This window comes from Acinonyx jubatus, chromosome A2, assembly GCF_027475565.1.
Source record: "Acinonyx jubatus isolate Ajub_Pintada_27869175 chromosome A2, VMU_Ajub_asm_v1.0, whole genome shotgun sequence".
Lineage (NCBI taxonomy): Eukaryota > Metazoa > Chordata > Mammalia > Carnivora > Felidae > Acinonyx > Acinonyx jubatus.
The window spans coordinates 132,588,506-132,603,626 of NC_069383.1; the positions used below are offsets into that span (position 1 = coordinate 132,588,506).

Sequence of the window (15,121 nt, forward strand, 5' to 3'; positions counted from 1 at the left end):
CAAGGAACTTCAAATAGAAAAAAGGATAGAGAGCACAGGTATGCATGCAGATTCTCCTGTTTTCTTTAATAGAAAATTATGTCCCAACCCCTTTCACAAGGGATATATAGACCAAATCATCACAACGTACACTTTAAATACCTTACAATTGTACCTGTCAACAATATCTCAAAACAGCTGAAAAAAATCCTAGGAATTAAACTCTTAAAAAGAAAAAAAAAGGAAGAAAGAAAATTATGATTACGTCCCAAACCAAAGACTGGTCTTAAATCTTATGTAAATCACCCTTTGAACTTCAAAATATTGTCCTCTATGTGAGGCAAAAATTAGAAACATACTTCCTACAAGCAATATACTGAAATCACTTTGCTTTTTCAACCAAAAGAAGAAGAAAAATACTGAATCCCAGCATTTTCGAGTCAGAAGTCTCAGAAGGCAAAGCGGCTGCCTGGGGGCACACTGCACGGCCAGCCACCTGCAGGGCCAGCGGTCCGGGGCTCACCGTACCTTGCGATGGCCATCGGGAAGACAACAGCACATCGCATGATACAGACTTTTGAGACACTCGTCTCTTAGCACGTTGCTTTCATTACCAATTTCTCATTAATTCTGTGTCTTCTGGTAATTAACTTGGTATCTTAACCTCAGTGGGTGTTTCTTACGATTTCAGCCAAAACGGACATTTAACCAACCTAGCACCAATGAAGCCAAAGCGTGGGTGCCATTCTGACCAGTGGGATTGCTCTTTAGGCGAACCTATTTGGCCCATTCGTCAGCTATAAGAACCAGGATAAGACTAAACGGTGTTTCAAAGGTGATCAAAGTATCCCTTTTTAATTTTTTCAACCAGTTTCTCTGAGTGAATTTGCTGAACAAAGCACATCATTCTTTTGCACTTCAGTACTGGGAATTAAGTGAGTTACCTCTCTTAAAACTGTGCTTGTGTAGCCTCGATACAATCCTCGGATGCCCTGAAACAAACAAAAGGCCGAGAGCTCAGTAAGTTAGAACAGCACAGAGATCTGAATGATACTCTGAGTAAAGCAGAGTTGCTGAAGTCTGAGTTTTAAAGCTTGCACAATGACCACACTCTATAAGAGGTTAAAGGTTATAAACTGGCCTAAAATATATAAAGCTCGGGTCAGCTCTCTTTAAAATGGGAACATGTCTAAAATAATCAAAATGACTACTTCAGTCGCTTTCAAAATTTCTGCTCCTGAAAACAATACTTGAGATGATTTCAGTATGTATTTCCAAATTCAAATGCACACAAAACGCCAACCATCCTTTCCTATAAAAACAGAATTATATTTCATAGTTTCAAACAGAAGATATCAGAAATTCATTAATAATCCTCCAAGGTGATAAATATCTCTGGACAAGCCTTGGTTTATTCAACTGTCCACATGATTCACAATAGGGTCTCTTTACTGGATTGATCTCATGATCCTCTGATCAAATACTCAGTTATTTCCTCACCTAAGTGACAAAAAAACTATTAAGAGTAACTTTTCTAAAACCTAGACCCATTGAAATTTCCATGTGACTGAATACGGTTTTTAAAACACGGGAGGAGGGGGCTTCTGCAAAAAAATACAAAGAAAAGCAGCTTGATGGTCCCTAGTGACTTGGCCAGCAAGAATGACCTCTGATCCACAGTGGAACATTAACAAGTAAAAAAGAAATTAATTTTTTTTAACATTTATTTCTTTTTGAGAGAGAGAGCATGTGGTTGGGGGAGGGACAGAGAGAGACAGAGACAGGATCCGAAGCAGGTGAACAGCCCAATGTGGGGCTCGAATTCATGAACCATAAGATCATGACCTGAGCCAAAGGTGAACACTTAACTGACTGAGCCACCCAGGCGCCCCCGGAATTAATTTTAATATAAACATAATGATGCTGGTCACTATGCCCATTACTGTACTCCTCTTCCATGGGTCCCCAAATTCTATGGTAACATTCTAACATGGTATCTTTATGCACTTCACATTTTTATGATTTATTCCATGTCTGATTCTGAAACTACTACAGGACAATGACAATGTAGGACATGTACACAGTGGGGGCACTCAGTACGTGTTGTTTAGAAATTTGGAGAAAAAATATTAAAATTAAAATTTGAAAACAAATAAAAAAGCAAAGATAATCTTGGCATAAAAAGCTGCTATGATTGAGCATTAAATTTATCTTCATGGTCTCTTCTAAGGCCCCTGGGATGAGAACCACAGTGTTCATATTAGCTATTATAAAATCTCTCTCGGGGCACCTGGGTGGCTCAGTCAGTTGGCATCCAACTTCAGCTCAGGTCACGATCTCGCGGTTCATGAATTCGAGCCCCGTGTCAGGCTCTGTGCTGACAGCTCTGAGCCTGAAGACAGCTTCAGATTCTGTGTCTCCCTCTCTCTGCTCCTCCCCTGCTCACCCTCTGTCTCTGTCTCCCTCAAAAAGAAACATTAAAACAAAATTTTTTTAATAAAATCTTTCTCAATAAAGAAAGAGTTTAAAAACATATCTCACCTCTTGATATAAGACGTTAGAGAAAATCTGAAATGTTCTTGAAGAGGAAGACACCTGTGCCCTCTGCTTAACCACTTCCGAAGGAACACGAATCAGACAGGCAACCTAAAATATATAATTTAATTAATTACATCTTAAAAAAGAAGTAACTGCTATGAAAATTGAAATTATTTTCATAATCAAAAAAATACAGTCAAAAAGGAATAATATAAAGGGTCACTGCAACATGTCCAAAGGCATTTTTTCAACCTAAAAGCCTCAGACCCTTAATGGACATGCATTGTTTTGTCAGCCCAGAAACTTATCTCCCTTGTGCTTATAGATATCCTCACACCTCCTGCCATCTTGTTCCAGACCCATCTGTCTAGAAGTCCCTCAATGGCAAGAAACACACTGACTTATTCTGAACCCCCAGCACCTAGAACAGCATCACCTAGTGTTCACATGCCAGTCATTTCAAACAGGCTGAAAGAATGAACCAAAAGGGCTTTTGCTCTACTGTAAATAATGCATACATCAACAGAAGCAAGACTGATCAGCAGCTGGCTACACCTAGTCATCTGTCCCACTCCCCACCCCAGCCTCAACTAGCTCCCAACCCCAGCACCTTAGACCCTATCACCACACCACCATGCAACAACAGAGGAGAAACTCCAGGTACTCTTGGGTCCTGCTCCAGCATTCAAGTTGACACAGGTCCTAAACAGACCGTAATCACATCTGACAGGTCAACAACCAATACTCCAGAATTTTTAAGATATTTTTTTTCTTTGTACTTAACATTAGATTACCTATATTAAAGACTTGAAAAAACAAAGTGGGATTACAAGTAATGTTTCTCCTTTTCTGCCTACCTGCATGTCTAAATTCTCTATCATGAACAGGTATTATTACTTGGTAAGTTTCATTAACATAATATCAAAGAGCACAAATATGTTATGGACCAAAGATTTTAAATGAGGGAGAAAATAAAATGAAAGGGCCAATTTAAAATGTGCTTTTTTGGGGCACCTGGATGGCTCAGTCGGTTAGGCATCCGACTTCAGCTCAGGTCATGATCTCGTGGTCCGTGAGTTCAAGCCCTGTGTTGGGCTCTGGGCTGACGGCTCACAGCCTGGAGCCTGCTTCGGATTCTGTGTCTCCCTCTCTCTGCCCTCCCCTGCTCACGCTCTGTCTCTCTCAAAAATAAACAAACATTAAAAACAAATTTTTTTAATGTGCTTTTCAATGCAACCCTACTTATTATTAACGTTGACAAATACCAATTTTTACAGATAAGGACACACACAAACAACAGATTAAACACCTGCTAATCACTAAGGCCTAAAATTGGGTATAAATCGTGTTACTCTTCATAAGTGTGCAAACTTTTAAATCCATACTTATAAGCCAGGACAGAAAACAAGGTCCGCTGAAACTTACATGAACCTAAAAGGATAGCCCCCAGCCTCTAAAACTCATTAAAGAAATGAAAATAAATAAATAAGGAAAGAGAAAAGAAAGAAAAAGGTTCACTAACTCCTTGTATTTTTCAATTCAAGAGGTCAAGAGTGAAATATGACCTCAATATGTCAAGAAAATAGGAATGGTCTACTTTTGCGACTTGGCATAAATATTTATGGAACTTCATGCTTCATAACCCTTCATGTTCTTACATTATGTTTTTATTTCTTAAAAATACAGAAGCAAAACAAAAACTTTGAAAAGGTCCTTAGATGAAAAACAATCTCACTAACGGAAGAGGTACAAAGCGCCCAGCAAGGCTTCTTGACTTCCGTGGCGTGGCAATTTTGGCATGAGAGAGAGGCCACAAAGGAACGCCTCTATTTCCTCCAGTAACTCCAATGCCTTCGATTTGGTTTTCTATTAACTCTGATCTTTCTTAGATTTGAATCTGAGCTACAACAGAGTATTTCACTGCACAAGAACAAAAACACGTTACAGTATTGTGATTCCATGAAAGGGGATCAAGATAATGTCATCCGTGGTCTCTTGGTAAATCCGTTCTCTAGAGAATTCCTTCCTCATAAATCTGGGGTTCGGTATGAATCCATGACACAGAAATGGTGGCATTTTCATTATATCCAAGAGCATCTTATATGTTGAGGGTCTACCAAAAAATAAAACATAAAGATAATATATGTCCCCATCTTTAAGCCACATTAAAATACAATACTGGCTTCATTAGAATTAAACATGCCAAAAATAAGATAAAGTTTAGATTAAAAATTGATAATAATAATAAAGCTGCTGCCAAGATTTTTCTTTAACATTAAAAAAAAACAACCTACCCTGATATGTTTTTTTAAATTTATTTTTGCAATGGAAACTGAAATGTCTTCCTTTAGTATTTATTAAACACCAAGACACAAACACTACAATTTCTAAGACTAAGTGTGTGAAAGGGAAAAAACTACTGTCAACTTCAACCTCCCACTTGGTAAAATGAGTGAAGGCAGAGAAGAAGAACCTCTGGTCCTTTCGCTGCCACGGCCACGTCCCACACCTCCACACCTCGCTGCCAGCCTGTTATGGCCTCACCTCTGTCCTGTCACTCTTGAAATGCTCTTTGAGGCCACTGGGCACCACCGAAAGTACCTTCCATTAACATTACATCATTTCCCCAATTGTTTTAACACAGCTCACGATCATTTACCTGATTTTCATTTTTCTAAAGGAAACTTCATCAATGACCCATAAATGTGCCTCTGATATTAGAAGCCAATTGTCAGCACGTTAAATACATACCAGCCTGAGACAGAAGCTACTGAAGGTCAGAGCACTACCTGGCTTAGGAAGTTAGGATGAAACCCACATCTTTTGATTACTGTCTCCAGAATTATTTCCCATCAAAGATATATCAACACGCATCTAATGAACTTAAAGTTTCAAAGTTTAGTTCGGCTGATTCTTCATGTTTAGACAGGTAAATCTTTGTCAGTTCAACAGAAACCTAAATAAACTGAATACAACCAAAGTTTAATCATATTCAGAGCAAGGGCTGCTTTGGACTTTGCAGAGTAAACTCCAGTGTGGCAAATTAGTAAGAGGGAGAAAAACCTTATGACACTCTGAAAAATTTTGCAACGTGCAAGTTACTTACTTGTATTTTATTTCACATTCTTTGTGTAATTCTCAAAATTCTTTCTGGAACACACGTTTCCAAATCTAACATATCTTTCTGAACCATCGTTTAAAATCAAAAACCTGTTAACTGTAAGTTCATCTGTGTGTCAATTCTGCCATCTTCTGGTTACAAATGGAATCACAGCTATTGATAAAACCATCCTAGCAGCAATTTCTAACTCCTAATTTATCATCCTTGGGATTTAAATTTTATCCACTGATATGGGGACACAAGTTCCTCATACCTTTCTTACTTATTAGACTCCTTCCACCTACATAAACAGCCAAAAGTCATTAGAAGAAAATATTTAATTTTTGTAGATATTAGTCTTCTCCTGCCTGACAAAATTCCTGTTCTTGATAATCCAGACTCCAACAGAAACTTAATAGTCCTCTCAACAAAAATTATATCATTGTGTAGGCTTTGTTTCTAAAGGCTGTTCACAGAATGTTACATAAGACTTAAGCTGTAAATGGCTTTTTCACTTTTGTTCCTTTCTGTAACAGAAAGGAGCCATGATTTCCCAGGAGGTGACAAAGCCCTGTGGACAGATGCATACATACCAACTCATAGAAAATCTGAAAGTGGAGGAGACTGTAATGTCAAGGTAACTGTATCAGTTTCTTATGGCTGCTCTAACAAAGTACCACATACTTGGTGGCTTAAAATAACGCAAATTAATCTCTCAGAATTCTGGAGGTCAGAATTCCAAACTAAGTCTTACTGAGTTAAAATCAAATTGTTAGCCAGTTGGTATTCCTTCTGGAGTTTCTAAAGGAGCATCTATTTCCTTGTTTTTATAGCCCACTGCATTCTGTGGTTTGTGGTCCCTTCTTCTCTCTTCAAGACGGAGCACAGCATCATAAAACCTCTGACACTCCTGCGTTCCACTTATGAGGACCTTGGGCTCACCTAGATAATCCCAGAAAATCTTGTCCTCGAGATCCTTAACTTTACCTTATCTGCAAAGCCCCTTTTGCCATGTTAGGTAACATAGTCACAGGTTTTAGGGACTAGGAAATCTTTAAAGGGCCATTATTCTGCCTACCATTGTAACCAACAACATATTTTAGAACTCCAACCTTTTCTTATTTTAAGAAACCCACAGCAATCAGAGTTCATAATATTACCCAAGTAATACACCTCTCATCTCCACTTTTGCACCACTTCTGCCATTTTTAAAATATTACATCAAAAGTAAAAACTACACAGAGAAATGTTCGTCTTAACTATTCATTCTCCAATGGTGTTTTAACTGTCCACAGCAGCTGTGGAACCTTAAACAAGTCACTGAAACTCTGTCAATTTCAATGTCTTCTTCTGAAATGATTTTCTCCACAAAATATGTAATTCTGAAAATGTGCTACATAAAGCACTTTGTGTGACATGCACTGGAAAATTGGACTTTACAGATCAGATGCTAGGCTGAGCACTTTTTAAGTGATGTACTACTTAATTCTTTTTAAAAAAATTTTTAAATGTTTTTATTTATTTTTGAGACAGAGAGAGACAGAGCATGAGCAGGAGAGGGGCAGAGAGAGAGGGAGACACAGAATCCGAAGCAGGCTCCAGGCTCTGAGCTGTCAACTGTCAGCACAGAGCCCGACGCGGGGCTCGAACTCACGAACTGTGAGATCATGACCTGAGCTGAAGTTGGACGTTTAACCGACTAAGCCACCCAGGCACCCCTACTTAATTCTTACAAGAACTGTGAGTTGGGTAGCATTAACCCTGTTTTCCAAGATGAGGAAAATAGCAGCTCAGTGAAGTTAGGTATATGGCCTACGGACACACATAGCAAACAGGGTGCGTAACAAGTCAAGAGTTCCAAGCCTGATCTATGTTACTGGACAGGTATGACCCCTATACTGTCTCCTTACAGAGGCAGTCAATATATTCTCCAGCTACTTAATAAATTTATCCAATTTATTATTCATACACTCCTCAAGGAGTTTTTTAGCATCCTCTATGTTTTTTAGCATCAATCACAGTGTTAGAGAACAGGCATTCAAATATTGAAAAGTATACAATTACAAATTAGAGCAATTCTATGACAGTGGGATTTAATTCATTATGCTAGTAAGAACCCTAATCTTAACCAAAGAGCATGTGAGAAAGTAAGGTTTATCACTGACAAAGTGCAGACTTACAGAGAAGTGGCTAATCTGACCTTCAGTAGTTTGGTCCTTGGAGACAAGTGTTTGGCTTTTCCATTTAAAATGTAGTGGCACTAACTGACCAAATATTCCTGTGGCTTGAAACGATTTCAACTTCATCATCTTACATGAAAATCTTGTTCACTGTTTCTATAAAATTGAACTTAACTGTGTTCCAAAACCTGATAGTGCTCTTAAATAAAAAGCCAACACAGAGCTTCCCTTCCCTCTTGTCCAGTAAGTAAACAAGATAGTCAATGAAACGCACTGTCCTAGATCAAGAATCAATACGGTCTGAATCAATGCTGCATAGTACACTAGGGAGAGACAAGCAAATCCATAAAACAGAAAATCATCTGAAATGTGTTAAAGGAGGAAATCATCAAGAAATTGGAGGGGCAAACTGGTCCTTTACAAAACCTCTCTGCACATCCATGCTTGTATTCAAAGTGGGGTCATCAGCAGACATCGGTCATGCCAAGCCCAGAGGGTCTCCCTGGCCCTTCTGCACATTCGCTCAGGCTCAGATGGCTGGGACAACTGCGAAACAGGACGTGCCTGCTGACTTAGCTCAGAAGACTCCACTGCACAGTTTAAGCTTATGCACCCCCCCACCCCCACCCCCACCCCATACTAACAAAGGTATCCATGAAGCAACATGCATTGGAGGAATGCTGTTGGAAGTGCTTTTGAAAGAACGACCATCTTGGGGTGCCTGGGTGACTCAGTCGGTTAAGTGTCCAATTCATGGTTTTGACTCAGGTTACGATTTCACAGTTTTGTCAGTTCAAGTCCTGCATCTGGCTCTGTGCTAGCAGCACAGAGCCTGCTTGGGATTCTCTCTCTCCCCCTGTCTCTCTGTCCCTCCCCAACTCATGCTGTCTCTGTCTCTCTCAAAACGAATAAACTTTTTTTAAAAATGAAAGAATTACCATCCTTATGCCAATTCTCTTATCACTCCAATTCACCTTCTCCCTCTGAACCCCATGCCTCTGCCTTAGTTGAGGCTCCGCTCCTCTCTCTCTCTCTGGGGGGGTTCTGGAGTAGTCTCCTGTGTTCCGTTCAAACACCACATCCACCCCCACACAGCTACGAGGGCAGGTTCCTAAAATCCCCACCACTGGTGCCCTCCTACGCAGCCGTTCAAAAGATAACAGCCAAAGTCCTTCCCCCAGCAGGCAAGGCCCTCCAGCACCCCCTGCCCTGCTGCATTTCATGACGGCCCAGTCATGCCTATGCTCCATCTAGAACTTGAAAATGTCTAATAAGGACTTTCCACAAACTCAATACCCATGCTGGCACCCTCCCACCTAACAATCATACCCTAAAATGTGGCTCAAGGGTTAGCTGTTCTATCAGGCCTTTCCTGAATCAACACCATCGAGACAAAACCATTCCTTTTCTTATCAGGCTCTCAGCGTACCTTGTACTCACTTTACTTAAAATACCTGTAACCCTTCACTGTACTTACACCTTAAACATCCATCTCCACCTTAGATGGCAAGACTTTCCAAGGCAGTGTATCATCTTGTCGTTTTATCCCCAATGCCTAGAACCTAGTAAGGACTTTCCATCTAAATCTGCACCTGCAGGGTAAATGGAGGAGCTGAAGGAAAGCAGCCTACGTACCAGGAATCAAAGATGTCCAAGTGAGGAACGGACACGAAAAGGACAGGGTTTAAAGGATGACGGTGGAAAGCAAGTTATTTCTACATTCTTGAGATAATTTTTTGTGTAATTCTTATACTTTAGGATTCTTGGGAAGCTATTAAAAAGTCTGGGTTCCTTGGGGTGCCTGGGTGGCTCAGTGGGTCGAGCACCTGACTCTTTGCTTTTGGCTCAGGTCATGATCCCAGAGTCACAGGATGGAGCCCCTGGATCAGGGCTCTACTCACCGTGGAGCCTGCTTGGGATTCTCTCTCCTTCTGCCCCTCCCCCTGCTTGTGCATGCCTCTCTCTCTCTCTTAAATGAAAAAAAGAAAAAAGAAAAAAAGTCTGTTCCTCATGTACTTAAGGCCCTAAAGTGAAAAAAGGTTCCCAGGGATACCTGACTGGCTCACTTGGTAGAACATGTGACTCCTGATCATGGGGTCCTGAGTGTGAACCCCACGCTGGGCGTAGAGATTACTTAAAAATGTAAAATTTTTAGGGGCACCTGGGTGTTTCAGTTGGTTCAGCATCTGACTCTTGATTTAGGCTCCGGTCATGACCTCACAGTTTGTGGGCTCGAGCCCCACATCAGGCTCCACACGCACAGCCTGCTTGGGATTCTCTCTCTCTCTCTCTCTCTGCCGCTCCTCCACTCATACGTGAGTGCAGGCACTCACGCTCACTCTCTCTCAAAAACAAACACTCAAAAAAAGGAAAAAGAAAAGGTTCCCAAAAACACTACCTAATAAACAGAATAGGGTAAAAGGCTGCCTGAGCACACCCCCATGATGCGGGGGCTTAAAAGCATCAAAAACAGAAGCCCTTGTTTGAGAGTAGTGAAGCATGTGACAGTCCAGTTTCAGCTTCTAATTGTCCAACAAATCTCCAAGCAACACCTGTACATGCGTGCCGCCTCCACCTTTATAGACACAACCAGCTCTGTCCGCAGCCTCGCGGAGCTACTGCCTGAGTTAATAACCACACTTCACTTCGGGCGCAGTCATCTTCCTTCCTGCTCACCCTGTCTCCATGGCTTGGTCACACAACCGCACACAGGTCTGGCAAAATAATACTACAACTGCAAACCAAAGTGACTCTCCAAGAATTTATGGGTATTTCAAAATCTATTAGGATTATTTCAAAAGATTATTTATCAAAAGATAAAACATGTTTCTAAAGTTGTCAACCTCCTTCTATTATCTTATCATCTTATTCAGTGGTCCTTCTGTAAAAGAAAAAGAAAAAAGGCCAGTAAAGACCACGAAAAACACTAAATAGATTTTTTTCAAGTAATCCCCACCTGCGAAGTGGTTCGAACTCACAACCCCAAGATCAAGAGTCGCAAGCTCTACCAAGTGAGCCTGCCAGGCGCCCCTATACAGACATTTGAAAAGCTACTCACAACACCATCAAAAATGGCTTAAATCTCCCCCAGGGAAAACACAATGGTGACCAACACACGCGTTGTGCTTTGCTCCTGACAGACGCTAGACTGCTTCAAGGCCTGTGAATCCTCCAAGGAGCCAATTCAGTGGGGAAGCCGGAGAAAGAGGATGTGCTAACAACTCGCCTAATCCATATGCTGCTAACCCATAAGCCCCGAATGGACGACAGCACAACAAAGGTGTGGTAGATGAGCTACACAACAGCATAAACTGTCTTCGTTTTCAAGGGTCTGAGATGGCACAGGCCTTGAAGAAACTGTCAGATGTAGCTGCAAACCTCACTCTATCTTCCAAATCTGAATCAACATGTCCAAGTAAGCTGCCACCCTCAGAACCAGTCAGTTGTCACCAAACGAGATCCCTCAGTGGGTCTGCAAATTTGCAATTCTGAGGTAGACAAAAAGGATGGCACTTCTGGTCAGCATATGGCACTCCTCGTGTTCAGCACCCACTGACATATTCGTAAGGATGGGACTGCTGAACCAATTCAGTATAAAAATGGAGTAGTGGGATAGGCATTTAAATTTTTTTAATATTTATTTTTCAGAAAGTGCAAGCAGGGGAACGACAGAGAGAAGGGGACAGAGGATCTCAAGTGAGCTCTGTGCCGACAGACTGACAGCAGCGAGTCTGACGCAGGGCTCAAACTCACCAACCTCAAGATCATGCCCTGAGCTGAAGTCAGACACTCAACTGACTGAGCCGCCAAGGTGCCCCTTAAATTTTTGATAACTCTAAATCAGTGGTGTTTAAATATCACTGAGCACCAGAACCACCCAGGAATTGTGTTTAAAAAGCAGGGCTCCTGGTGCCATGTCCAAAAATCTTCATCTGTAACCAGCTGCCCGGGCTACGGAGTCTAGGTGCTCTTTGGACTACACCTGGAGAATTACTGTTAGAGGTTCTCAGAAAAGCAACTACAAAATATGATAAAATTTATTTCCTAGCTTTCTCAATTCCAAATTAGAATGGGACCAAAAGGATAATCAACCAGCACCTACGTGTATAAGGACATCCACACATCACCCATGCACACATTAAATTCAGAGCGGCTGCCTTAGGCTACAAAGAAATTTCAAGGATCTTTCGTTTCTGAAAACAACATGAATCTAAGCCAAAAGGAGAATAAGACCCAGGAAAAGTTAAATCTTAAACACTAAAAACAAACCACTATTACTGTAATGTTACAGCATCTGTTGTATTAAAGTAAACCTGCCCAACCCTTCTGATCTAATTACAGATTCTACTTCTCACAGGACTTCTTCTGTGACTGATCAAAGCTGAGCTGTAAAATAATTGAGGTAGGGATTTAGAGATTTGGTACAGCCACCTTCCTAATAAAAGTGGCACAAACAAGACTCTAACTGTTGTTACATATTAAATCTTATTTGATCGATTTTACTGTATTCCAAATTACAAACATAAGGTAGAAGGTGGTAATTATGGTTCTATTGATTCGTCATTAAGTTTTAATCAAGGCGCAGCTGCAGGGAAAGGTTATTATGGCAGCATGCTTCTGTCTCTTTCATACACTTATAGTTGCTACGATAAAGTAATTGTGGACACACTGGATACCAACAAAATACGTTATTGTTTCTAAGGAATCTGTCTGCAACCTAACAATCTTCTATCAAAATAAACGTTACAGAAAATCACCAAACTATTTCTTATTTTCTCTAGATCTCTATTCCTTTCTGACCAATGACAGCTATAAATGTTTTTGTTTGCCATTTCTTTTTACCTTACCAATGAAAATTTGCTTCTCCTACATTCACCCCTTTCTTTCTGTCACTTTTGGAAACCACAGCTGTATGAATCTGAAACCAAAAGTTTATGCTCTATGAAACTGATATAAGTTACTAAAATAAAAAGGCGGTATATACATTTCTCAGGCATTTATTGAGAAAATGGATACTGAATGGCTTTGGAAAGCTGGTTTAATAAAGTGCCAAGATAGCAATCTCTATCCAAATAACACCAGCATTCTTCACAGAGCTGGAACAAACAATCCTCAAATTTCTATGGAACCAGAAAAGACCCCGAATAGCCAAAGCAATCCTGAAAAAGAAAACCAAAGCTGTAGGCATCACAATCCCGGACTTCAAGATGTATTACAAAGCTGTAATCATCAAGACAGAATGGTAGTGGCACAAAAACAGACACTCAGATCAATGGAACAGAATAGAAAACCCAGAAATGGACCCACAAACACATGGCCAACTAATCTTTGACAAAGCAGGAAAGAATATTCAATGGACTAAAGACAGTCTCCTCAGCAAATGGTGCTGGGAAAACTGGACAGCGACATGCAGAAAAATGAACCTAGACCACTTTCTTTCACCATACACAAAAGAAACTCAAAACAGATGGAAGACCTACACGTAAGACAGGAAGGCATCAAAATCCTAAAGAAAAAAGCAGGCAAAAAACCTCTTTGACCTCAGTCACAGCAACTTCTTATTCAACATGTCTCCAGAGGCAAGGGAAACAAAAGCAAAAATGAACTATAGGGACCTCATCACAATCAAAAAGAAAACAATCAGCAAAACTAAAAGGCAACTGACAGAATGGGACAAGATATTTGCAAAAGACATATCAGATAATGGGTTAGTATCCAAAATCTATAAAGAACTTATCAAACTCAACACCCAAAACAAAATAATCCAGTGAAGAAATGGGCAAAAGACATGAATAGACACTTCTCCAAAGAAGACATCCAGAGGGCCAACAGACACATGAAAAGATGCTCAACATCACTCATCATCAGGGAAATACAAATCAAAACCACAATGGGATACCACCTCACACCTGTCAGAATGGCAAACATTAACAACTCAGGCAACAACAGATGGTGAGGATGTGGAGAAAGAGGACGGCCCTCTTTTGCATTGCTGGTGGGAATGCAAAGTGGTGCAGCCACTCTGGAGAACAGTATGGAGGTTCCTCAACAAATTAAAGATAGAACTACCCTACAATTGTACTACTAAGTACTTATCAAAGGGATACAGATGTGCTGTTTCAAAGGGGCAGATGCACCCCAATGTTTATAGCAGTGGTATCGATAAAAGCCTAAGTGTGGAAAGAGCCCAAATGTCCACAACAGATGAATGGATAAAGATGGATACAATGGAATACTACCCAGCAATCAAAAAGAATGAAATCTTACCATGTGCAACTATGTGGACAGAACTAGAGGGTATTATGCTAAGTGAAATTAGTCAGAGAAAGACGAGTATCATGTGACTTCACTCATATGAGGAATTTAAGATACAAAACAGATGAACATAAGGGAAGGGAAGCAAAAATAATATAAAAACAAGGAGAGAGACAACACATAAGAGACTATTAAATATGGAGAACGGAGGGTTACTGGAGGGTTGTGGGAGGGGTGATGTGCTAAATGGGTAAGAGGCATTAAGGAACCTACCCCTGAAATCAGTGTTGCACTATATGCTAACTTGGATGTAAATTTAGAAATTAATTAAAAATAAAATAAAAAAGTCCTAGCTAAAAAAAATTTAAAAAAAATACATGAACAAGATTTCCATAACTGTAACAAATTTAACATTATTGCTTTGTCTCCTTGAAGTTGGTCCATTTTCCTACATATTAATTTTTATGCTTAAAAATCTTGTGATGTTCACTCTTTCATCAATTTGCAATAAAAATATGTACGCAAACTTTAAAAAAAAAAAAAAAGAAAGAAAAGAAAGAAAGTGCCGAGATATCTGGAGTGTCAAAACCAGCATTTCCACAAACCCTAAAAATCTCTTCAACATATGAAACTGTAACCAAATTTAAAATCAATCGAAGGTCAACATCAAGCTATGTTTCACCTGTGAGGTCAATCTCTATACCCACTACTGATCAATTCTCCTTCCAAAGTTCTCCAAGCATCACAAGAAATATAAAAAGACACCTGACACTTATGGGACCATGGAAATCCTAAGAGACACAATAAAGGTATGACTGTCCCAGAATTGTTTATCTCCTGTGTTATGGACACTTGTTTCCTACTAACATCCACCTATACCACCTCCCACGTGCAAGAGTTCACATGGAATACAACAACAAAGGCTCCAATATTTTTTAAATGTCAGTTACAGAGTGTATTAAAATATGAAGTATTTTTTAGATATGAAAAGATATGCCATTAACATGATTAATATAGCAACTATCATTTGCCCTAATTACGTATTACTTTACATATGCCTGCTAAGTTT

At 40.0% G+C, this 15,121-nt stretch overlaps 1 protein-coding gene across 2 annotated transcripts in view; it reads right to left on the minus strand.

The window, feature by feature from the left end:
• SLC25A26 (solute carrier family 25 member 26) overlaps positions 1 to 15,121 on the minus strand; it is a 136,205-nt gene that overhangs the window by 95,283 nt on the left and 25,801 nt on the right. For both annotated transcript variants that reach the window (XM_053219108.1, XM_015072445.3), the window contains exons 4-5: positions 2,521 to 2,625; positions 924 to 971 (exon numbers count right to left, since the gene is read on the minus strand). In XM_053219108.1, the coding sequence (XP_053075083.1) occupies positions 924 to 971; positions 2,521 to 2,625 (153 nt within the window). The remainder of the gene's footprint in view (positions 1 to 923; positions 972 to 2,520; positions 2,626 to 15,121) is intronic.